Here is a 26,038-nt window from a genome sequence, read left to right on the forward strand (position 1 = left end):
CTTGCTGAAACAAACACCTGGTATTCACCTTATTCCGCCCCGCCCACTTTTACTTCTGTCCAGTACTTCCGTTGTAAACCAACTTCCGGTTTAGCGGACCCTCATTCAATTTCGAGGAGAACTGCAGAGAAGTCTCACTGATAAAATGTCACATAAGGTAAGCTAATTTGTGCCAAATGTGCTATGTACGTGTGTACCAACAGCACAGCAATGCACTGTTTCTCGGGGTAATTTTTAAACGACTTTTAGGTGTTTATATGACCCGTCTGCCTGTCTGATCGCAGCCCGGCCGATGTGTAGTGTTTAGCCTACATTAGCCACAAACATCTAATATTGTAATGGTCTCACTACAGGACACATACACATGCTATACCTTGTTTGAAAGCTATGGTCCTCTAGAATTCAGTCGCTGGATTTATTTTACATAAATTAAATTAATTAAATTATTAAATTAAACTAAGACAGATAACAGATTGGACCAGGGCAAACAAAGCGCTAAGTAGCTAAACCAGGAAGTGAGATTACGCGGATGGCGCCACCCAGTGCTACTTCCGGAATAAGGTGAATAAGCTGGTATAAACTGGTTTTGCTGATTTCCCATCCTGATCAATCTAGCGTTCACATAGTTTAACTAGTCTCCTAGCCAGTCCATGCGGGCAGCTGGCAGGTTCCCCCAAACCCCTCTAAAACCAGCAAACAGACCAGTCTCTCCAGACTGGGAGACCAGTTAACCACCAAAGGCTGGTTTAAACTGTTATTTCAGCATTGTCTTCACATATTTATTGCTGTGATTATTTTTTAACTTTTGTGTGTAGCGTAAATAGCTGCCTATCTTGGCCAGGACACTCCAGCAATTAAAAACAAAACAGTTTTAATCTCAACAGTCTTTAATCTCCTGGTTAAATAAAGGTCTAACAATATAATGGGCATACAAATGATTTCATTTCCTGCTTTAACTTTATTAAACCATTATTTTAAATTCTCAAACACCCCTCATTAATGTTAATGACAAATGCTAACGCTAACAGGCTGCTGTTTCTAATATTGTGGGGTCAAGGGAACAATTTGACTTCTGAAGTCTTTCTCTAGAATTTAATTACTGTGACACTCCACGGCTAAAACCATTCAACCACAGGAACCCATTTATGTATGCTCTACCTCTCTCTCTGTCTCCATTTCTTCTTCCTCTGCTCTTTCTATGCTAGGTTTAGTCAGAGAGTGTCCACGCTGTGGTTTGGCCGCTGTTGGTGCGACCACTCTCTCAGCTATCAGCTCTCAAGTATTAATCTGGCCTTTAATGGGATTAGATGAACTGGGGGCTTCATTATACAGAGAGAGAGAAATCCACAGGACTGGAAGAGTTGAAAGGACCAGTCTTCTTTCTCTAATTCCGTTCCTCTTTCCTTCAGTGCACCTTTCTGTCAGTCTCTCCTCAGCTCTCTCTCCATCACTCTAATTGGTAAACTCGTTTTGAGCCCCTCATTTTTTTCCTGCTGAAGGCATGTGTTTATACCGCTACTGTATTTATGCCACACCATAACTAGCTCCAACCCAGACAGAAGCATTAAATCTGCAAAATGACCCCCATGAAAAATTAGAGCAGATTATTTCAAACCGGAGGCCCCTTATAAAGCCTATAAACATTTGCCACCCACACACACACACACACATATATATATATATATATATATATAATATATATATATATATATATATATATATATATATATTATATTTCAGTTTTAGTTATTTTAGCATATTAGGTTAAATTAAATGAACATAAGAACAAGCTGACATAAAACAACATTACATTTTTTATATTTCATTTTATTTCAGTTATCATTTATTATATTTCACAATTATGTAATGTTTTTAAAATGTTTTCATATTCATTTTTGCATAGAAAATGAGAATTGTTCAAATTACCAAATACATTTTGAGACAAAGGTCTTGTTAATTATTTTCAAAGTAATTATAATCACATTTATAATAAAACAATATTTAAAAATATGATATTAATAATATGAAATATATTGTTAAACCATATAAAATTTTGTTATATCCTTTATCCTTAAAACACTGTAAGATTATTTTTTTTATATATATTGATTTTAATGCCATTGTATTTATTGAATAAAAGTAAATTCAATTATTTATTAAACGATTTTAATGTACGACATGGAGGCAAAGAACTGCCCGACGCTAAGAGGAGGATGGTTGCCTCTGCGAAGTGCATTACAATTGTTTAATGCACAGCTATCTGTGGATTATCCCACTTATACTATAGTCATTTGCCAGCATTGACAAATTAAAGCTGTTATAAATGTTTGCAGCGCAATATTTGACCTGAAGGGTAAAATTGACGGTTATGTTCGTCAGTTACGGTTCATTAGATCTAGCATTCTGCCCGCTTTGAATCAGACATAGAGATAAAGTACATATACTTCTTCAATCGTACAATATGGGAGCAATGAAGGCAGATTTTCCTTAAGGTCTGCTTTTAGCTCCTTTCAAATGACTCCATCAGGCACACAAGAGCTCTCAGATAATCAAAGGTATGGAGAAGAGAGACTAAGTCCTTGGAAGACTTGATTTGCAAAAGGAATCAATGGCAGTATTTGCCTTAAAGACAAAGTACTGAGGCATGAAAAGAAAATATGATGCCACACTGCACTTTACAACTCTGATTCTCCATATCCATCCTTATCATCCTATCGCACTATGAAAAACACATCATTGAAAACGTATTTTATTTCAGCTAAACTATGGTAGCTCAATGCTAGCTCGGTTGATAGAGTTAGTACAGGGAACATCCTCAGAACTTTAGCTAACATTCTGGCAAGGTTATCTTAAAGTTATTGCTGCGTTCACACCATGTCGTAATAACAGTAATTTCAAAATGTTCTAGTCTGAGCTGGTCAGGTGGTACAGCGGTCACATGGTACAAGTCGAAGCTCTCAGAACATTCAGAGTTTGCAAGTTGTAATTACAAGTTCAATGAGGATGTGAATGCCTTTAACAAGTTGGAATCTCAGAATTATGGTAATTACGACATGGTGTGAACGTAACCAACGTTCTTCCAGTAGCATTAATAAAATGTTTGTTCAAAGTTTTAATAATGTTCTCAAAATGTTGGCACACAAACGTTATTTATACATTGTTCAAGGAGCATTTTTCTGAAACATTTTCCAATGTTTTTAAACGTTACCACTTGGTTCGTAATGTTCAGAGAACAATGTTCAGAAAACGTATAAAATGGAATGTTTCCTTAACGTTCGTATAACCATGTTTTTTTTAAAAGCCCAGGCTCATTAGAAAAGCGTACCTGTGGCAAATTTTTTGCAAAACGCAAAATATGTTGCGTTGTCCACGTTTTGCGACAGTTTCAAAGTGAAATGTGAATATGGCAACGTTTTATCACGTTGGAGTTTGTCTGTATCACCGCAGTTCTGAACTGAAATGTCCGGTGAGTGCCGCTAAAAGCTCAATGCTCCATTTTTAAATAACGTAGACCAAAGCCTAAATCTACCCCATAGAGTTAACAAAAGCAAATGTGACAAAAATGCAATCGTAACCACAGCATTTTAGCTCTTTTTCGAGCTCTCCACATCACAAGTACAATTCTGAGCTATCGAGCAAGCTTAGTACGTCAGTAAAACCGATGGAGCTGGTTAAGTGATGAAAACTCCAAAATATATTCGTTTACGAATCATACACTATGTTAAAAAGTGTTTTGAGGTCATAACATAAATGTGCAATTGTACAATTAAAAGTGCTTGCTGTTTTACTGCCTCTAGTGTTCATTTCTGTTGGAAACTGCTTTTGGTACGTATTTAGCAAAAATGTTGCCGTAGGTACGTTTTTCCAAAAAGTCTGCATTGTTTTTTAACATTTAAAAAAACTGGACCTTTTGAACATTCAGAAATAACGTTTTCAGAAAATGAGAACGTTAGCAAACCATTCTTTGAACATATTTTTTATTAGCCACGGAGCTACCAAGCACTGAGCTAAAAACAAAAACTGCTATGCTACGTAAGTGCCGTTCATTACCTCAGGAACTGCATCTTCATAGAAAAATCCACATACATTGTGTGTGGGCCTGTTGTTAATCACGCTGGAGTAATCATGTTACCACAACACTAATAATTCAGCAGTTTCTGGCTGCTTTTCTTCATCGGATGGCAGGGAAGCGGAGCGAGGTGACAGACACGTAACGTGTTTGTGTGAGAGGCGCCGGGGGATCTCAGACTTCAATGCCATGTCGCCAAAGGCTACACCTGCCAGAAGATAGATAAAACCTCACTCGCAGTGTGTCTCCAACTGCCCTGATACTATTACAGCGGACAAAAGAAACCACCTATTAACACGCCGTTGGGAATATGCAGATATTGGCGTAATCTTGAGTGGCGATGGACAACCAGAACCCTGGTGAGATTAACTGGTCGAAGAACCATGAAAAAACGTAATTCAATCAAAGTTCGTGGATTTATAATGTGTGACATGCAGCATCACAGTCTTGCTGTTTGGCTAATCATTAGCCGGCTTTAATATGCTTTTTATTCATCTCTAGCAAGTGTTTACATTTATTTACATTCATTTTCTTCCATACCAGCATGTGAATGTGTGTAATCTGTTGTGACAATTACTTGCAAATGAACACCGTCCAACATATGTTCTCTGAGAACCATGGAAGTAACATGTAAATGAAAGTAAATAAATAAACACTGAGCTTGCAACAGATACTTGAACAGACGCTTGACAGCTACTTTATAATGAACATGTATTCACAGAAAACCATCTATAAATACACTGAATAAAAATGAAATAAATAAATATAAATAAAAGTCTCAGTCAGACAGGGATCAGGAGGCTGCCGTCAATGTCATCAATCTAAATGAGCTGATGAGCTGCTCTAGTCGTCTCATGTGAGATTGACGACACTTCCGAATTTAGCTCTTCCTAGATAGTGTCGAATATGTGTGTGAAGAAAACAGCATTGTGCGAATGTGCGGGTGTTTATGTTGTATTATGCATGTGAGAGAAAGACTCAGGGGGAGTTCAGGGGTATGAAATACTGTTGCTGTTTACTAACTAGGGAATATTTTCTCACTCTCACACTCCCAGTTATTATGCTTTCAACCATAATTTAAGTGTGATTATACAAATATTTTTTTAATTATCAACCATCCAGAACACCATAGCAACTATACAACAATCAGAACACTTTAAAAACCACATATCTGTCAATGAGTTTTCACAGATAACTCCACTTATAGTTTATAGAGAAAATTGTGACTGAAACATTCTCTTAATTATCACAATTTGGGTATCTTTAGTCAGGACCTTCCCAAGCATGGTGCGGGGCCCAGTGTGTGGTAGCGGAATAATATATATATATACACACATTTTTTATTAATATATTGTAATATTTTATAATTAAATAAACTATATTAATTATGTTTAATGAATTAATGCGTTGATTTACTTTACATTTTTTTTATGCATTACTATATATATAAAATCTGCATAAATCTTTTTAAATAACTAAATAAAGCCTGTTTCTAGGTGATTCTTGGTTACGGGTTTGCTGCTGTTTTATGTGTATGAGCGTGTCTATACAAGCAGCATCACAGTGAGGGAGGCCATTCACATTCCTAACCTCTATCACCATCATGCTCTGATGCAGAAAACTGTCCAACAGAGTCAGGGAGACTAGATGAAAGTCAATATAAAGATAGGGAAATCGAGCAGCGAGGGATGTGAGCAGAATATAGGGAATGGGCCAACAAAAAGAGGGAGAATAGGAAAAAGAGAGTGACATAAAAAGAGAGTTAGGGAGGGCCGGTAATGGAGGAGGATGTGTTTACTCAGTAATTCAAGTGAGAGACCGTCAGAGAGCGAGCGAGAGAGAGAGAGAGAGAGAGAGAGAAATTGCTTGTTACTCTCCTGACTGGATTTGCCCACGGTTGTGAAGTCATGGAAATGTAATGCTGCCACAAAGGATAAATCCTCATCAGCGAGCTAAACTCAACAAGCAAACTTTCTCTCCAGAACGCCACACAAAAGGCTCCTTCTCTCTCACTTTTCCTCCGCTTATAGCATGCCATCATTCCTTTCCTTTCTTCCACACAAGGCTTTGCAGCTCATCTCGATTGACAATATTTGCGGTATGCAGCTAATTACCTCAGAAAATAATTTAGACTTGTCCCTCAGTTTGTAAAAACGCTCTGACAATTAAGTACTTGCTGAATTTTTTTAATTTTTTATTCTGTCATTATTTAATCACCCTCAATGATTAAAAAATGTTTTTTTGAGTACCACCCGTTTTTTGTATTTTGTTCTGTGGAACTCCAAAGGAGAAACTTCCACAAAGAAAGTCATAGTGTTATATTAGTCACACTAAAATACTATTTTAGCTTTTAATGATACTATGACTTACTTTTCATTTTTATACTTTCCGGTTTCATTTTAATTACCGGTAGTAAAATATTTAGTAATGTGGTTGTGTGTTTTTAAATATATCAAAGTTTTATTTTATATATTAAAGTTTTTATGCATTTGTATTTTATTTTAGTTAACATTTATTTTTATTTGAGAAACTTTTTCGTTTTAGTTAACTATCAGCACTGAGTCATTCTGGTTTGAAATGACATGAGGGTGAGTGAAAGATGACAGATTTTTCATTTTTAGGTGAACTATCCCTTTAACTGTCAGTTCTAAAAATTTCAACCTTTGAACGTGAGCCTGCACTGAGAGTGATAACATGACGGAAATCTGTTGACATCGAGAGACGGTGACACATTTTATGCTCTGACCTGAACTCATGCTGGCATCCGCAGCTCATGAGAGATTTTCTTCAAAGAGCCGGTTGGATTTTTAGACATAAGCGCTGGTCTAATCTCATTTAGTTGCGGCATCCTCGTATCAAATGATTTCTCTTCCTGATAGATAATCAGAATGACTGAGCATCATGACGGCACACGCAGAACACGATAGAGGCGAGGCTTGCCGTTTCTAAGCTACCGGTATGCATGAGATCCTGACCCAAACAAGACTGAAATTAATAATCATTATAGCAGATGAGCTGTGCTGTTTGTCAAATGTAAACATGCCCTCTTCATCTGGCTGTCAGGAGCAGCTGACGTCAGAAGAGAGGAGAGAAGGACGAAAGATTATGTGAGGAGAGCATCACTATTGGTATAACTTAGGGTTAGAGATTAGAACAAACCGCAATAACTGTATGTGAAAAAAAAAACGTAAACATATATAGTGTTTAGCAATTTTTGCGACATACAAAGATTATTGAAATGTGTTACTATTGTGTCATTCTACTTCAAAATGTCCTTTTAAATTCAATGTGTTACTTGCCATCTTTGTAATTATTCGTGAAATGTACTAGCCATTTCTATTTTCAATGTAAATCAACACCAATTTTTTTTGAGGCACATTTTTTACTTTCATCAAAGTAGTAACATACATTTCTTCATTCATTTTATTTCGAATACATCATTATTATAAAAAAAAAAAAAAAAAAGTTTCAAATGTTTGTTTTGTTTTTTTTCCAAATAGAAAGTACTTTGAATTACTGAATTAATTATGAATTCATAATTTTTATTTGGAGAGTGGCATTGCTGTGTTATAAGTTAAAATTATCTGATATTTTAAGAGACATATTAACCAAGACATTTCTGTCAAAAAACACATATGGCACTTTCCTAACTAAGTTATATGTTTATTGCATATTTACAATATAGTACAGTGTGTGCAGTACATACTGCACAATAAACAGTATGCTAGATTCCCCTGTGTTGTTTTTGGGTCTGTTTTTTGTTTCTGGATAATTTTGGGACGCTCTGTCTAATGAGTGACTCACTGCTGAGGCTCTGACCCAGGGTTACAGTCTGACCCACTTACACACCCTCCCAGGACTGATGCTCACAACAGTAACCGACAGCGTGATGACAGGAGGAGGGGAAGGGAAGACGACGGAGAAAACTGTGTGTCCTGCAGTGTGAATACTCCATCACAGACAGCACACCTCCTCCCCACAGAGAACAGAAAATGGCCTCTGTGGAAGGAGGGGACTATGGGGAGTCATAAATCGCAGATATGCGTTGTGGATGTCTTCAGTCGTGCTGCTCCCATCAGGGGCATATAGAATTTACTTAGAAACAAGTTTCACTCAGAAATCGCCAGTAAAATTTCTCAAATAATTACAAAGAAATTAAACTTTTTTAAGTAAAAAGACACTCCAATAATTGTTTTACTTCAAATATATATATATACTGTATACATATATATATATATATTTTTAAGTGTAATATGGTTGCTTTTGAAAGGAAGTTTTGCCATGTTGAAAAACAACATTGTTGTTCATCAGCTTTCGCAATCGATGCTGGATGCTTTTTAACTAGCTTAACCAGCAGGTCTTTGTGGTAACTAGGTTGGTAACACTGCAGTTTGGGGAACACATTCACTATTAACTACAACTTTTGCCTCAATAAACTCATTATTTACTGCTTATTAGTAGTTAGTAAGATAGTTTTGTAACTTTTAAGTTTAGGTATTTGGTAGGATTAAGGGATGTAGAATGTGGTCATGCAGAATATGTGCTTTATATGTACTAATAAACAGCCAATATCCTAGTAATCTGCATCCTAATAAGCAACAAGTTAATAGTGAGAATTGAACCCTACAATAAAGTGTTACCACCAGTTTAATTAGGAAGAAGATTTCAGAATCAGAGCCTTGTGAGAAATTGTGCAACAGTGCTTCGAAGTTCGAGGTTTTTTTTCATGACCCCCTTTCTACTCTCCTAACACTCTCTGTCTCTCCTCAAACCAACCTGCCAAAATAATGGCAAAATGCCTGACAATTTAACTTTAAAAAGGGGGAAACAGCTTCATTCTAGCTCAGTTCTCCTAGCCCCATGTTAATGCATTATGCAGATAATGCTGTATTATGTGATTTTGGCTCATGATATGGAAACAACTAATTGTTTGGAGATTTTTTTTTTTCACCCAAAATAAATAGTGCTGTTGCTGAACTGTCCAAAAAAAAAAAAAAAAAAGAGGAAAATGTGACTACCAGGGTCTCTTGATTCATGTTTCATGTTTTGTCAGAGCTCAAGTATATCTTTTTTTAATGTAAATATTAGGACTGTTAATAGACACATTAAAAAAAAATACTATTAATGCCATCATATTTCTTGTAGTTAACATTTGACAGTTTTGAATTTGCTGAAATTTGACTATATATAAACATAATCAATACACAATATAATAAATTATATATTTGCATGTATATATGAATATATTGAGCAGGATGTTCTTTTCTTAACTAGCTTAACTAGCAAGTCTTTATGGTAAACCAGGTTCATTAGGAAGATTGCTGTCGTATTGCGCTCCATGTTGGAGTCCCAGCTCGAGGTTTTTTAATGATCCCGTTCCCTTTCCTACTCTCTTAATGCTTTCTGTCTCTCCTCAAACTGTCCTGCTTCAGAAGCAAAATTCTGCTTGTTAAAAAGGCTGTCGTTTCCTCTAAAGAAGTACAATTTATTATGACATTTTTTTCTGACTTAAATATATCATTGAATTGTAAGCTTAGCATACAGTTTTGAAGATCTCAGACTTTGATCATTTAAGAAAAGATGAGTTACTTGAAGTACTGGAAGGCCTATTACTTGCATAGAAAACAGCCGGTGAGCTAATTGCCTTTAAAGATCCCATGAACAAAAATAAAACTAATGACAAAATGTTGTACTTTTAGCCATGTGCATTAGCTTTAAGGTCATTTATATGCTTGTACTGGTAAAAGTTAGACAAATTTAAAATGTACAGTCTTTCTATTCTGGGGAAAAACTGTTGACTCATGTTGCAGTACAGATTTTGTACAATCAAATGTTCTCCAGCATGAAAATGTCCCTCCTTTTAATTCCACCTATTACCAGCTAACAAATCATAGTTCATACCGTAACTAAAGCCTATTATATAGTATATATATATAGTATATATATATATATATATATATATATATATATATATATATATATATATATACAGTAAAACATGTTCCACAGAAACTTCCTGTTTCAATCAGAAATATGTCAACAAAGGACAGAAAAGTATGGAAGACTTTTTATCTCACAATTGCGAGTTTACATCTTGCAATTCTGACTTTATTTCTCAGAATTGCGAGATATAAACTCATAATTGCGTGTTATAAACTCACAATTGCGAGAAATAAACTCGCAATTCTGACTTTTTTTTCTCAGAATTGCAAGTTTCTGAATTTCTGCAACTCGCAATTCTGAATTTATAACATGCAATTGTGAGTTTGACATCTTTTCTCAGAATTGTGAGATATAAAGTCCAATTCTAAGGAAAAAAAGACTGACTTTTTTCCTCAGAATTCCGAGTTCTGACTTTATAACACGCAATTGCGACTTTATATCATGCAATTCTGAATTTATATATCCCAATTGCGTGTTATAAAGTCAGAATTGCAAGATATAAACATGCAATTCTTAGCAAAAAGGTCAGAATTGCGAGTTTATTTCTCACAGTAAGTTTATAAGTCTTTATAACTCGCAATTGCGACTTTATATCGCAATGTATATTACATATCGAGATGTAAATTGTGGTGAAAAATTATGGTGAAAAAACTGTGGCGGAAACAAGCTTCCATAGAAAAGTGCTTTTATCGAGCAACTTCAAATGGATTGGGTGTAGCTGTTTCTCTCTCCTAAAAAAAGTCTCTCGCACACCCAGTTGAGAAAGAGGTCGAACAAAGAAAAGAAAAAAATATATATGTATATGGAGAGGACGATGTGCACATGCTAATATCTTATTTGGATAATGAGGCAGAAGCTTAGTGGGAGCTGAAAGTGGAAGTCACTTCCCGTAGAGAGCGGAACAGGCCTGACTTCACACTCCATCAGTCCAGCACACTCAAAACTCGCCCAGGTGCTCGCCCGCCGAGGCTCGTGGGACGTGCCAGCGCTTGCCCACGGCTGGGCGGCGCAGACCCCCCGACGCGCAGTTTTGAGCTTGCTCTTCAGTTGCCTTGACAGCCATGTTGTCCTTGTGGTGAGAGTTTAATGATACACAAAATCCACATGTACGTCCTGCGGAGGGATGAATTATGCAACAGGCAGCGTGTGGGAGCTCACAGTGTCATATCAGTCCGATTGAGACCGATTCCGCAATGACAAGCAAGACAAACAAATTTCACATCGCTGGAGGGATGTCACACCAATCAAGACATTTAAAATGCCTCATCAGGTTGATACTCAGAGAGAAGAAGGGGATGAAAGAGAGGGATAAGACGGAATTAGAAAATAGCGGAAGTGAGAAGGAATGAAGCTAATTTCAGGTTGAGTAAACGCAAGTCGACGTGAGATAAAAACTGATCCTATTTGCTCTCTTAATACACATTTCTGGTCTTATATAACTGATCAGTGTACGATTTTATACACAAATATAGTAACTTGCTCCACCTCTGAAATGACCTTTCTTTTTGTCAATACGTTCTCTTATTTTTTAATTATTAGCCCCTCTTTTTCAGCAACCTGTAATATGGAAATCACTCGGCCCCGCCCTACATTTTATTTCATTCAATATTCAATATTTCCCTCGTAAATATGATTAGATGCATCACAGAAGCAAAACAAGTTGTGTATTTGTAGTGCATTTCTGTATTTGGTAGCGTTGTGAGTATTTGCAGCACATGTCTTGTCAAACTGATGATGATGATGTTTTCTTAATTTTCTATCTACATGTGTTTTCTGGAGTTTTTGTTTCTATTTGCATGTGTAAATATCTCAGTAATATCTGACAATTATATCACACAATTCAAATCACACCAAGGACGATAACTATAATGATACCAACAAAGATATATCTCTTAAAATCATTGTAAATATGAAAGAATAGCAGAGTCCACGCCACAACTAATGATAATGGCACAGATAACTGATATTATTTTTTTCAGCTGATGAACAGCCAATCAGAATCCATCCTGTTTTAAGAGCTTGAGCATTTAAAACAATAGACGACAAAACTGCAGTGTGTGCTTGGAATAAACAATATTGTCCGCTGGTGTGGACGCTAATACACGTGTATTATAGTTACCGATCTTGTTGTGAACTGCCATAAAGTAACAATTGTGAGATATAAAGTTGAAATTATGAGCTATAAAGTCACTTTTTTGAGAAGTAGTCCCATTAGTGAGATAAAATTGCAATTAGGAGAAATTGAATTGCAATTATGGGAAATAAAGTTGAAAATATAAGAAATAAAGCTGAACTTATGAGATGCAGTCACAATTATGAGAAATAAAGTAACAATTGTGAGATAATAAGTTGAAATTATGACAGTCGCAATTATGAGTCTCATTTGTAAAATAAAAGTGCAATTAGGAGAGATATAATTGCAATTATCAGGAATAAAAGTTTAAATTATACAAAATAACGTTGAAATTATTAGAAATAAAATGGAAATTATTGGTTTCATTGGTGATAAAGTTGCAATTAATGATAAAGACATAATTACTTTTGTATTTGATTTATTTTTACTCTGAGGAAAAAATGTACATTCATTAAGAACATCCATCCTGTCTTCAAGATGACTGAATGACAGCCGACGTGTGTGATGGTCCATTTCTCCCTCGGTCCTCCTCAGAGGCCATAAGAACAGCAGGAATCATAATTCTCGTATGTGTGACCAGCTCTACACTCACTGGGATTTGTATAATTGGAGTTTTGTATGGCGAATCAGCCCTTTGCTCCGAATCGTGGCGTGAACGAATTTCAAATGAAGCCTGTGTGATGTGAGCGGAGGCTATCAATACATTAAAAGCCCTGACGTTTTCATGCAAATGAAACGCTCCTCCAATGACTTCTTATCAATTCATATCCCAAGCTATCTCTCGCCTTCTCTTTGTGTCGTGTTTCACTTTCTTTCTTTTTTTTTTTTGCTGTCTGCCGCTCTCTTCCTCTTCATCCTTCACATTTTGCTCTCTTGTCAAGCCTGGGAGGAAAGAATATGTGACAAGAGCAAAAAGAATAGGAGGGCTTGACTCAACCACTTATATAAAAGCCAGTAAACACCCCCGTCCCGTCATCCGTACATTCACTCTCCCGCCTCAAGGGCTCGTTTACGTTTCCATTTTATTAAATCGTCTCAAACGAATCCCAATATCGGGTCCACTCAGGCGTTACTTCCCGCAACAAGTATTCCTTTATTTATTTATACTTTCGTTGGTGTGGCTATGTTTTATTCATCTCATTTTCACCTTGTGGTAGGCATTTTTAACCTTCCCTCTGCTTTTATTCCCCTACCCTTCAGATCCTTCCTCTCATTTTGAACTTAATTTTCTCACCGTGGGTTGAGGGATTGCTTGCTCAGGCGAGCGTGAACAGTTGTCAGCGGCATGTAGCGGCGTTAAGCTAAGCGGTCTTGGCTCTCTAAACGAAGGGGAGCGAAGTCACCTATGCCACATTAACCCATGTTGAGCAGCACTGCTTCAAACCGGTGACATCACGGGCCCTCCTGATCAGTCCGAGAGCGTCAGTAACTCATCTTAAAGGTGCAGCCAAATGAAGATGGTCATAATTTACTCACCCTCATGTCATTCTAAACTAGGGCCCTATGATTTTCCCGACGTAGATAATGCAGCATCCTGTCATAAAAATGGATTTTACAGTATAACGTGGAATGCCACAAAAACAGTGTGGTTCCATCTACACATACTGCTGTGTTGTCATGATCTGCGGTCTTAATATATGACGATACTCCACATGAACTTCATCTCAAGAGTAACTTCACCAGCATTTCACCATTTAATTTAATACAACTATCTTGTGTTATATACACATAAACTCAAAGGACTTCATGACAACTCTTCAAAATACAACTTTTGTGACAGAAATATATCACCATTGTACAGTATGTACTTGTCAAAGTAATTATAATATTTTTAATAATAAATTTGTATTAAATCAAAAATACAACAGATAACAACATTTCTAGAAAAAAAATGCATTATATTATATAGGGCTATAATTAAAAAAAAAAGAAAAAAGAATACATTATTTAATTGTTGAAGTTTTATGAATTCAACTTATTAGACATGCTTTTTGCTTACTACATTAAACTAACTAATAAAACTGAATCCATAAACATGAAAATGAAATGGAGTTTTTGAAAAAATAAAATGGATTTCAGAGATTCCTCATTTTTTTATTTGTATTATATACTGTTTTTAATTATATACTTTCCATGATTACAAAAACACATTTTTTATTACTTAATTTAAGCATTAAAATGTGACAGGAATATCTGCCACTGTATATTATTTTTTCACAACACTTCTCATTTATTTTGACCTTCGATTTAAAATTCTGTTGCGCTGCATTCTGTGCCCTCATTATGGATTTTGACCTTTTTGCAACTCTCCGAATAACTCAGTGGTTCAAGTTCTGCTGGCATCACATCTGATGTAAGTACGTAAATAAGTAAGTAAATAAATAAACAAACAAAGTCTGATGATGGACAGCTCGGCCACTGCTGCAGCGGCATCAGATATTATCCAGATCAGTAAATTAAGATATCCTATTTTAATAATGTTAACTCAAATGTTGTTTAGAAACTAAACTCCTGCAAATAGAGACAAATCTGTTAATAAGAGAGAAGATGGGGTCAAAACAGTCATAATACTGTTTATTGAGTAGGGAGAGATCAGCAATAGAGAGGGAAAGACAGAAAGAGAAGAGAGAAAGGGAAAGACATGAAGAGAAGAGATAAAGCAGATGGAAAGAACCACGCGCTTGCCCTCTTCTCTTTCTCAGGCGCGATAATGAGATAATTACGGGACCATCTTACACCACTCATTCTTATTCGCTGTTCACATAAAGATGAGACCAGCAGTCTTTAACACTTCCCACACAAAAACTCAACACACAGTTTGAAAAGACATAAATCTCTGTATTCATATCTTTAATTACAGATCCCCACGGTTCCTCTGATGAAGGAATCTCTCGAAGGCTAACCGCTTCCTCAAAAACCCAAGACCTCAAGCAATTTCATAAGACAAACCTGAATAAAATTCAGACTTGTCAAAGGAAATATTCAAAAATAGATCATGCATTCAAGCCTGCTCTTAACAAAATAAAAATAATAGTTCTATAGTAATTAACAGATTGAGCTGTAAAGTTTGTGCTTCATGTCAACCATTTCTCAGAGGACAAGATCACAGATTAGACAACTTATAGACGGTAGGAATATTCGGGTAAGTTTTTGTAAATATAAAGATCAAAGCGGGATGTCACCAGTATAATTTTGTTAAAATTTTACGGTTTAACGTTGGTTCAACTTTGCATTTGTAGTGTAAACAAACCAGCACGGGTGTTGTAATCGTTTTCAAATGCATAATCGAATGCATGCTCGCTCTACAATTTCACTTTTGAATTCGCTTACATTCAGCATGGAGGTGTGTGTGTGTGTGTTGGTTGTGGGGGGTGGGGTTGTGCGTACAGTAACTCGTTTGGAGCTCGCAAATGCCCTCCCTTGGCACCGGCCCTGAACAGGCTATTTAATGGCCTGCAATCAACATGTGTTCAATGAACTGTATCTTGTTTTCCCTGACCAATAATGCTGGAGATGCAAAAAAAAAAAAAAGTAGAGTAGAGCAGAGTATAGTAAAAAGCAGTAGAGTAAAAAGTGTAATTGCTAACTTATCCTAACTGCAGTATTGCTAGCCTGCTAGCAAGACTCTTCTCTTACGTTCATGTGTTTACATTGTAATTTACATTCCACTGCTGGTCAGTCTCAGAATACAAGAACAATGAAAGAACCATTTCTTTTGTTTTTACCCTTGTTGTGACATTAGAGAAACCACTAGCACAGTTAAATGGCCTGAAAATGAACCTGGCGTTAAATTGTTTAACACTCCTCATGCATTGAACTTCAGCTATAAAGCATTCACTCCTCTTATCTTCAAATCTCCTGAGAGAATGAGAGGGAGAGATAGTTAGCAAGAGAGATAAGATGAAAGATTCAGTTCTGAAGAGCTTTGCCAAAGCAGTACTGTTAATCTACAGCGCATGAGACAAGCGATCAAACTACTTGACAAATTACGGCTCCTCAGAGCTTTTTTAAAAGGGGAACGTCCTCTGAAGCAGATTTTTAATCAAGATGCACTAGGGTGGGTCAGGGTACTTGAGATTCACCCCTTTATATCTAGTGGAATCGTCTGTATACGCTGTACCCTGTATACGACGACGGTTTGTAGATTTCCATCCAATTGTGTGGAGAATAACCACGTTTGACGAGGTGAATTTCAATGGAGCCAGATGTTTATTACTCCATGTCTGAGCACCGAATGCGGTGGTTCCATGCATGCAGATCACGGGTCATATGGAATGCATTAGTGGCCACGGGGATTGGGTAAATTTCCACCAGTACGAAAGACAGCTAAAGCATAGTCGCTTGTTTTTTTATTTTTTATTTGGAGGACACTTCATTTCACATTCTGTCCTGCTGAATGTTAAGTATAATCCAGTCAGAAGCAGAGCAAAAAATCTGCCCGACCTCAGCAAGGCCTGTCCATAGCTGTTCGGGAGAAGAGAGAGTGCGTTTGAAGTTTATGAAGCATCAGCACACGCTTTAACTGAGCCTTCCAGTGCTAATGCCAATTCAATCCAGCAGAGAGAGAGAGAGAGAGAGAGAGAGAGGACCACAGGAAAATGGGCAGAGAGGAAAAGAGAAAGGGAGTATTAGAAAGCACTCTTCATTTTAACACAGTTTTAGTCTTCAATTTTGTCTTTTGTTGAAAAGAAATATTGAGTGTAGTCAATATTTTGTCACGTTGAATTCATACCTTTTAGTTCATTTCACTGACACGGTATATCATTACAGTCAAAAACCAACATTTTTAGTTGAATTTAATGTGCAAAAATGGTGGGAATGTGTAAGCCACTGTGACTTCTCCAGTGGATACTTTTCCATTCAAATTTGCATCAATTTCCCTGGAAGTTAAGATTTTTGTCACGGTTTCCACAAACATTATGCAGCAAAAATAGTTTTCAACATTGATAAATGATAATAATAACATTATTAAAATCAGCGCACCAAATCATCATATTAGAATGGTTTTGAAGTCTGGAGTAATGGCTGCTGAAAATTCAGCTTTTCCATCACAAGAATAATTTACATTTAAAAATATATGGAAATTGAAAACAGTTATGTAATAATATTTCACAATATTAATGTTGTTACTGTATTTTCCATCAAATAAATGCAGCTTTAGTGAGCAGAAGAGACTTCTTTCAACAATATCAAACAATCTTGATTATTCCAAAGGTTTGGCTGGAAGTGTAGATATTGTTTATAAAAACTTGTTTATTTTATGTTATTGATATGAAATATTAAAGAATCATTTGAATTATTTCTATCTACATTTTTCTTTGTTTAAAATCATGTTATTGTCATCATGATGCGTCTTTCATCGCATCTTAATTTTTGCAGAAATAGAAAAGACGACAACACTTTTTTGATAGCGATTTTGCTGACGGGATTAACACTGATAGAAAGAAAGAAAAACGTGTTGGTAACAAGCGAGAGAAGCAGACAGAAAGAATGAGAAAGAGAGCACAGCTGTTGAAGAGTTGAGATCTCCACAGCTTCTTCTTCTTCTTCTTCACAATGTTATCATCACGTCCACACTTCCGCTGTTGCAAGCTCCTGCAAACGCGTGCCAGCCTTGCCACGTTCTCCACACACAAAACCCTCCCTCTCCCAGGTGCAGGCAGGCGAACAATGGACAGCCGCTTATGCGGTTCACAAGAAGCCAGGGCAGAGACATGTTGCTCAGAGTAAGCTGCGTCCCTCTGGCACAGACGCCACAGTTGCCATTACTGTGGGAGCCGGTCACGTGGAGGCTTCGGTGTGTGTGGAGCAGAATGAGCACAGAACACTGGTTTTACAGTGTTTGAGTGCGCTTCTTTTGCCAGAGGTATCATTTCCACTCCTACCATGAGAATGAGGCTTTAATAGCCCATATGTGCTCTTCCGTGGAGAGGTTTCCCTCTAGCCATGATAAGGACAGATGGGAAAGCCTTATTAGCATCTCGTTTTTGGCCACGCAGGCGGCGGTACAAAACTACAGGGACCGCAAAGCTGTGTCAGTGAATATTTGCAGACAGTCAATAAGGTTCTGCATTGAATCTGGACCGAATGTGATTAGATTATGCAATTGCACTTTACGGTAAGACACCCCAGGTGAATAAGGTAAAACGGAAATATAGATATCACCATACTTGCCCAGTTGATTAATTACATTAAGAACCCCCCCCAAAAAATTCTGAAACGTTATGTTAAATATGCAAATGAGACATTATTTAATAAAATATTCAATCTGCACATATTTCCAGAACAGAAATCTGAACACTGGAAAAAGCCAGGTTATTATTATTATTATTATTATTATTATTATTCATTTTGGTCGAGAGTCAAAGATTTTTACAGATGGGATTTTGGGTTTCTCTTTTTTATCACTCCAGGTTTTAGGTTTTGTTTGTTCAGGCAAATGATATATACAGTAAACAAACCGCTCTGTAAAAATATAGATATGAACAAAACTGTAAAGACTGGTGTATCTAAGCAGATATTTCTGGCTCAAAAATCATTTTGAGAAAACAGCTTCTAAAAATATGCATTTGAAATCTATATGTACACAAATAAATAAACACTTAAAAGTGTATTTAAAATGTCTTCTTTTAACTAGTCTGAAACAACACGTTGTGTAAAGTCAAGACCAGTGCATGAAAACTTCCCTTGAAGTTACCATGAGCCATTTGCAACCCATTTTACTTATGCAACCTGATGCATTTTTGAGTCAAGATACTCCATCCATAAAAATAAGTAGGGTGGGACTTGATTTTATCCATCGGACATTGATTGGAGTAGCCGTTACACACCAGAATGGAACCAGATGGTTGTAGAGTTAAAAAGTAAGAGCAATTTGATATGTCAGCCAAAAAGTAAAGTCGTTTCCGAGGCAGAGCAAGTTAATGCACTTAAAAAAAAAATGGTTACAAACATTTTTGGAGAGATGAATCATCATAATAAGACCAGAAATGTGCATTGCGAAAGTAAATAGGTCCATTTTGATTGCATGTTGACTTTAAAACAAATGATTCTGCTGCAAGCTCACAGCGACTACAGTTCTCAATGCGTTGTGCGTAGGCCGAATATCTCAGTCATGGTTATTAATGAAATACTCACAGGAATGTGAATGAGATTAATATGGAGTCATAAAGGGAGAACAGCTGCTGCCATGGAAGTTGTGACTACAAATAAAACTATAATGAACTCATAAAAAAGGCATGATGGAATTGAAAGATTTAACACTGCAGAAAAGCATGGCGTGTAGAATATTTAAAGCTGCAGTGGGTCATTTCTGCTCCACTGGTGGCACCAGACAAAAACTACAAAACTAATGACTATTTCCCAGAAATTTCTCTCATTGTTCGGCTCCCCACAAAAAATAAATAAAATAAAAATCAACCTAGAAATCAAAATGGACCTATTTACTTTCGCAATGCACATTCCTGGTCTTATTGTGATGTCTTGCTACTTGCTACTCAAAATTGAAAAATGACACATGTATTGGATACATCACACTAACAATCTTTCTTCATAAGTATCATTTTGATCCGTCAATATCTGTGAGGTCTACTACAAACAGATAGGGAGAGAGACAGAGGTTCAACGACCTCTGGATGGAATGATCCATCAGAGGATAGACATTGCCGTAGAGGAGGGATCTATCATCAAATGGGCACATGCAATGCGGAAACAATCCCCAGGCATTGCCAAACAGAGGTCGGAAAGAACAAATAAGGCTTTCAGTGCATGTTCTGCTAGTGACCTTTGGCGAGCAAGAAGGAGAGAAGAGGAGACGTGCAACTTTATGAGAAATGCGTTTTCTGAACCCATAGGAAAGGTGTTTCACAAATGAGATGCATTTAATAGCTTTTTTTACTTTTGCTCAAGTTTCCTGCTTCTGATATTTGTTTCCTAAGAAAATGACTCCAGTAATCTCACATGCATGTGTCTTTTCAGTTTCAGAAGAGATCTCAGCAATGTCTCAAACTATTCTCAGATTGTCCATGCTACAAAATAGCAATCAAGTTATCAAGTTAGAGATGTCGATATAAATTCAATCACCAAACTCAAAGACCAAATTTTCTTAGATATACTGTCAACATTCATTTTATACCTCTATTTTATTAATCCCGAATCAAAGACTTAGTTGAGTATCATATTTGATCAATCTTATGGCTCATATAGTATGATATATAGGAGAATATGGAGCTCATACTCGAGGAGGAAAAACAAAAAAAACACCTCAGTTTTATTCAGAGGACTAAACAGAGCAAAATATGCTGATATTTATATGGTCAAAAAGTAAGATGAAATTCTGATAGCTTGACATGTCTCTTTATATAACAATCGTATTAAGATGATACTTAAATGCTGAGTTTTATGATCTCAGCTCTGTATTTTTTTACTGGGATTTTACTCTCTAAAAAGTATAAGTTATCATTCAGATGATTTTTTTTTGGCCTTAGAATTTTGGATATCAAACATGATCAGTGACAGTAGGCTTTTAGGGTTGATGTATGTCAACAATTGTCTCAATTCATTTGAGACAAAGTTGAGACTTAAGTGGAATATAACAGATAACTCAAAGAAGTCTCCTAAGCTATAAAAAGACCAATCAAATGTTTCACAGCAAAGCACCAAAGTTCCGTCAACTCACATCGTGACCTACTGCTGAACTCTCACCAGTCGCTGCATTGCAATTTTGAAAACGATCAGCAGAATCTCTTCCAAAGCAGAGGTGCTTTATACATCAGCGGCAGACATTTCCTGCCTGCAGAATATTTTCCTTCACCACTCCTCATTCAATATCAGCCATTCAGACTTCAGAGCGCATCAACAAAACCTGTCACGGAACGAGATGACATCACCGCATCCCCAACACATCACCAGAAATGCCAGCTGAGACGTCGCGGGACGAGGAAGGTCTGAAAGCACACACTCAAGCACACCCACGCACACAAATAAATGCAACGACAGAGAAAAGCCGAGCCGTTGACTCCAGCATGCAAAGCAATGCATGTTAGAAGCTCTCTATTGAAGCAAAGAAAGAGGCGTACAAGCTATTATCAGAACAAAACTGCAGATGCCTACGCTCTCTTCAAATATTGGACCAATTTTGAGGTTCTGCTTGGCAATCTAGAGCACCATCACCTCCTTTCATTATCGTCTTTTGTTCTTAATGTATTGCAAAGCCTGCAGAGTGAACTACAGGTGTTTGATATGACAATTAGAATGAAGGCAGAGGAACGGCTCCAGTTTTGCTCTGTTTTCATTTGTAGTTCTTGTTTTCACCCAAGAAAGGCGGAGAAGACGGAGAATATGTGGGAGACAAAAGTAGCTTGGAAAAATGTGAGTTTGTTGCAAAGTGCCTGTGATCAATACTAAAGAGGCAACAAAACTGTGATGTTATTTTGGGGAGAAAATGACAGGGCGCTTTATTCTTTATCTCGGCATCTGTCTCTGTGTGTGTGTGAGTGAATATTGTGGGTGCTAGCAGCCTGATGTATGATGTGACTGTGAGAAATTAAAGAAAAGGAAATGAGAGCATTTTCTTCCTCTTCGCTGTCAGGTTGTACCAATAGACCAACAGGTAGGAGGCCACAGGATATATATATATATATATATATATATATATAGCTGGCTTTATATTTTAGGAATGGGGTCCCTTTCAAGATGATCATCGGGGCTCCGAAAATCCCTTAGCTTAGTGTTCAAATACTTTTTGTGGTCACCGTATCTGTGTGTTTGATGAAGAATGTTCAATGAGTTTGTGTAATAAAGGATTCTATTTTCATTGGCTCATGTTGACATGCTGTAGGGCCTACATGAAATGTTCACCTCCAACAAAACTCACATTTCTGGAGCTACAATCACCTGGGCCCCATGGTTAAAGCTCTCCCAGCCCCAACACATTCACGCACACACACAGAATCTCGGATAAGCATCCACAACTTACCCGTCACGTTGACCTCTACCAATCCAGAGCGTGTGCCGATGCTATTGGTGGCGTCACAGACATACGTTCCTCCGAGCTCGTAGGTCACCGGGCCTTTGAAGAACAGGGTGTTGTTCTTGATCTCAATATTATTGGGAAGTGATCCATTCAACCTGAGAAAACAAACAGATGATATGTTTTTAGTTCACCTGTATGGAAAAAAAAAGTTTGATGGGAGACAATATCAACTCAAGTTGGGAGAGGTTGGGAATTCTGAAAATATCAGTAGATCAGCCGTCATTACGAGGACAGATTCAATCTGCTTTGTTGTAACAAACCAAACATACCAGGCATACTTCAAGAAATACACATCTCAAACCGGCAGACGTGAAGGGTGGTACTAAAAAAACGACTGAACGGGCCCTTACAGGCCTGAATGCTGCCCCAGGACAGAGGGTGTGATTTGAAATGGAGAAAACAAACACAGACAAAAAGCGGAGATTTCATATGTGGGGGAAAAAAAGTGTTATTTTGCTGCCACTCTTTCAGTTCTGGACTGCTGCACCTGAAGATGGATCCCAAGAGACTAAGACAAACCGATCAAAAAAAATGTGGAGTCTGACTCTTGTTGACTACCCTGAGACTTTAACTATAGTGTCCTACCTGATTGTGGCCTAATTCTCAATTCTTCAAGGTTCAGCTGCCCAGTGGGTCTAAACATGCCCCGTGCTTCCTCTAAAGCTAGACAGAGGTCACAATCTTTGGCGTGCTGGTGGCAGATGCTTCTTATCAGAGATCAGTATAAGGATGCCTCCCCAGGCACTAGACACCTTCAGATCATCTTGTTCCCACTTAACAAGTTCCTTCCTTCCATCTCAATGACACCCAATCTAGTCAAGTCAAGTCAAGTTTATTTATATAGCGCTTTTCACAAAACAGATTGTATCAAAGCAGCTTCACAGTATTAAATTAAAATAATACATCAATGCTTGTTTCTAGTGGAAAACGTCCACGTTTGGTAATGCTGATCAATAGTATTGTTGATTGATTAATTGAATTAAATATCCCCAACTGAGCAAGCCAAAGGCAACAGTGGCAAGGAACCGAAAAACTCCATCAGGTGAAAAAAAAAAAAAAAAAAAAATCTATCAATCTACCAAATCTTTCAGGGTCTGGACAACTGGTGGTGTCCTTTATTAGGACCTTTCAACTAGGAACCTTCACAGCAAACATTGGTCCGACGGCAACGTCGTGTCCCTGGTCAAAAATAGTCGCGGCAGGACGGCATAAATCAGTAAAAATAAGTAACACAGAACAGATAACGTCAAAGACATTGACATTACCAAATATATAAGTTCTGGACAAAAAATAAATAAATAATAACTTTTCATATTTGTAGATAAATTACAATACAGAATTCAAACATTCCTCACCAAAAGAACCGAAACAGCAGTAATGTAATAGTAATTTAGTATAATTATAGTATACTTGTGGGATAAATTGTTAATTGTGATTATTAGTATTAACACAAACTAGAACATTTGTGTCTTTTATTGTATTGCTGCTGTTGGTTTCATAACAGCAATAAACCAGTTACAGTGATTATACCATGGTTAAGTTGTGTTGTCAGGCTTGACGCAAAGCAGAGCAATGACTACTAAAAGTTTAATTACAAAACATACAACCTTCAACAACACACACACACACACCACTGCCTCGTTCCTCAGACAATTTCACGCAAAACCTAACTTGGGCTTGGGTTGTATTGTTTTTCAAATGCTTTTATTCTTGAAGCAGAAGTTATCTGCCTCCTTTCTAAACTGTTGCTATAATATTCATAACCTGGTTCAGGACAAGGCCTGTGAGACAGCTTTCAGCTCCAAAAATGCAGAAGGTATAATGTGTTTCTCTAAATGCTGACTGCTGCAAAGCAATCTGATAAGATCCTGCAGACGGAAGACGGGAGGGGAGATAGATAAGGAAATTTGTCACAATGAGCTGTCTGAAGATAAACTCTGAGCGTGAGTGTTTATGACTGTTCTGCTCGCTTTATGATATATTTATGGTAAGAATCTCTCGGGCATGTTTTGATAGCTGGGAAATTAACGCAAGTCTGAAATTGAAAGTGTGTGCGATAGGAAGACTGCATATGAGAACTTGCATCATAATTCAGTGTGAAATCTGATATTTAGTTAAGCTATATTTCGTATAGTCGTGCTTAGACAGACTTTTGAATATCGGCATCAAGTCTGGCCCAAATGGTTGCTTATTTTAGCCAAGAATCACCTACTTGGACAGGAAAAGACTAAAATGTAAAGCGACCAATCACAGTTTTAAGGCAAGGTTGTCTGAAATTGTTGCATATTAGTTGTGTCAATCAAATTAGAGCTTGCCAGACCAAGAAAGCACATTCCATTTTTGTACAAAAATGCATCAAGTGGTTGCCAAACAGATTAAACACAAACACATTAATGCCAAAACCAGCAATGCAAGTTTGAGAGGTGGCACCCGAGTGAGTGGTATTTACGACAGTAACGTTAAAGTACTCCACAGCGACTCTAGGGGTCGCTGTTTGAGAAAAACAGAAACTGCATTGTGTGCCTTTAATTCAGACTTTAATGCTTAAGTGTCTTTTTTTCTCTGTGTTAAAATACTTTTTTGTAACCTTGTATGCAGAGACTATTTGTGACCCTGGATCACAAAACCAGTCACAAGTAGCACGAGTATATTTGTGGCAAAAGCCAACAATACATTGTATGGGTCAAAATTATTGATTTTTCTTTTATGCTAAAAATCATTAGGATATTAAGTAAAGATCATGTTCCATGAAGATATTTTGTAAATTTCCTACCATAAATATATAAAACGTTTATTTTTGTGAGTGAATGCAGCACAATCGCGAATATAAATGGAAAACATTAAAGGTGATTTTCTCAATGTTTCGATTTTTTGCACCCTCAGATTCCAGATATTCAAATAGTTCTCTTGGCCAAATATTGTCCTATCCTAACCATACATCAATGGAAAGCTTATTTATTCAGCTTTCAGATGATGTATAAAACGCAATTTCAGAAAATTGACCCATGTGACTGGTTTTGTGGTCCAGGGTCACATTTGTGGATTGACTGAAAAGAATCCGACCAGCCTGACATAGCAACAGCAGCTCAACCAATAGCATGGTTATCAACCATTATTAGATTCTAGGAGTGTTTAGGAAAGTGATTTTTTAAAATTCCATCGGGTGGTGCAGAAATGATACACATCACACAGACCTGAATGTTCCTCCGAATGTTTTTCTCTGTTCACTTTCAGAACGGCATGTGTGTAATGTTTATGCATAACGTAAAATATTCAGCGTTTATACAACGTAACAGACTTCCGCACATTTGTAATTGAACTACTAGTGCTTGTGTGTGTTCCTCCGTAGTTGTTCTGGACTGAAATGTTCTGCAACAGCGCGGTGTAACCTCCAGTATAGCGCCCTGGGGACCCTTCAGAACACATTTGGTGTCCGCTCTGCACTTCTGCTGTGGCCGTCCCCTCTTATCTGTCACGCCGGCGCCCGCGTCTCAACCCATCACTGTCTTCTCCTCCGCCTCGCTCTGTAATCACACCATTCTCTTCTATCTTACCTTTTTCTCCCATTGTTTATCTTCTCGCTTTTATATCAACACCCACAGTTTGAATGAGACAAATATTCTTGCTCTTTTTAGTGCTGTTTGCTAATTACGCAGAAGCTTTTATTTGCTTTTATAAATGAGTTGAGTCATCGAGTGTTAGTGTGCATGTTTGTGTTCATAATATATTGATTCACATGAATGAAACGCACGCAATGACACTACTTTGATTTGGACCAGCAATAAGCAAACCACATCAGAAAAATTAATTCAGAGCATTTTAGCAATGGCATAGCAACCAACAACAAAACCCTACACCT

The 26,038-nt window shown here is 37.1% G+C and overlaps 1 protein-coding gene across 5 annotated transcripts in view; it reads right to left on the reverse strand.

Annotated features, from left to right (window-relative positions):
- The window catches only part of nectin1b (nectin cell adhesion molecule 1b), a 244,386-nt gene that overhangs the window by 139,090 nt on the left and 79,258 nt on the right, over nt 1–26,038 (reverse strand). For all 5 annotated transcript variants that reach the window (XM_084124508.1, XM_084124505.1, XM_084124507.1 and 2 more), the window contains exon 5: nt 22,123–22,274. In XM_084124508.1, the coding sequence (XP_083980634.1) occupies nt 22,123–22,274 (152 nt within the window). The remainder of the gene's footprint in view (nt 1–22,122; nt 22,275–26,038) is intronic.

Source organism: Abramis brama, assembly GCF_963993115.1.
Source record: "Abramis brama genome assembly, chromosome: 9".
Taxonomy (NCBI): Eukaryota; Metazoa; Chordata; class Actinopteri; order Cypriniformes; family Leuciscidae; genus Abramis; species Abramis brama.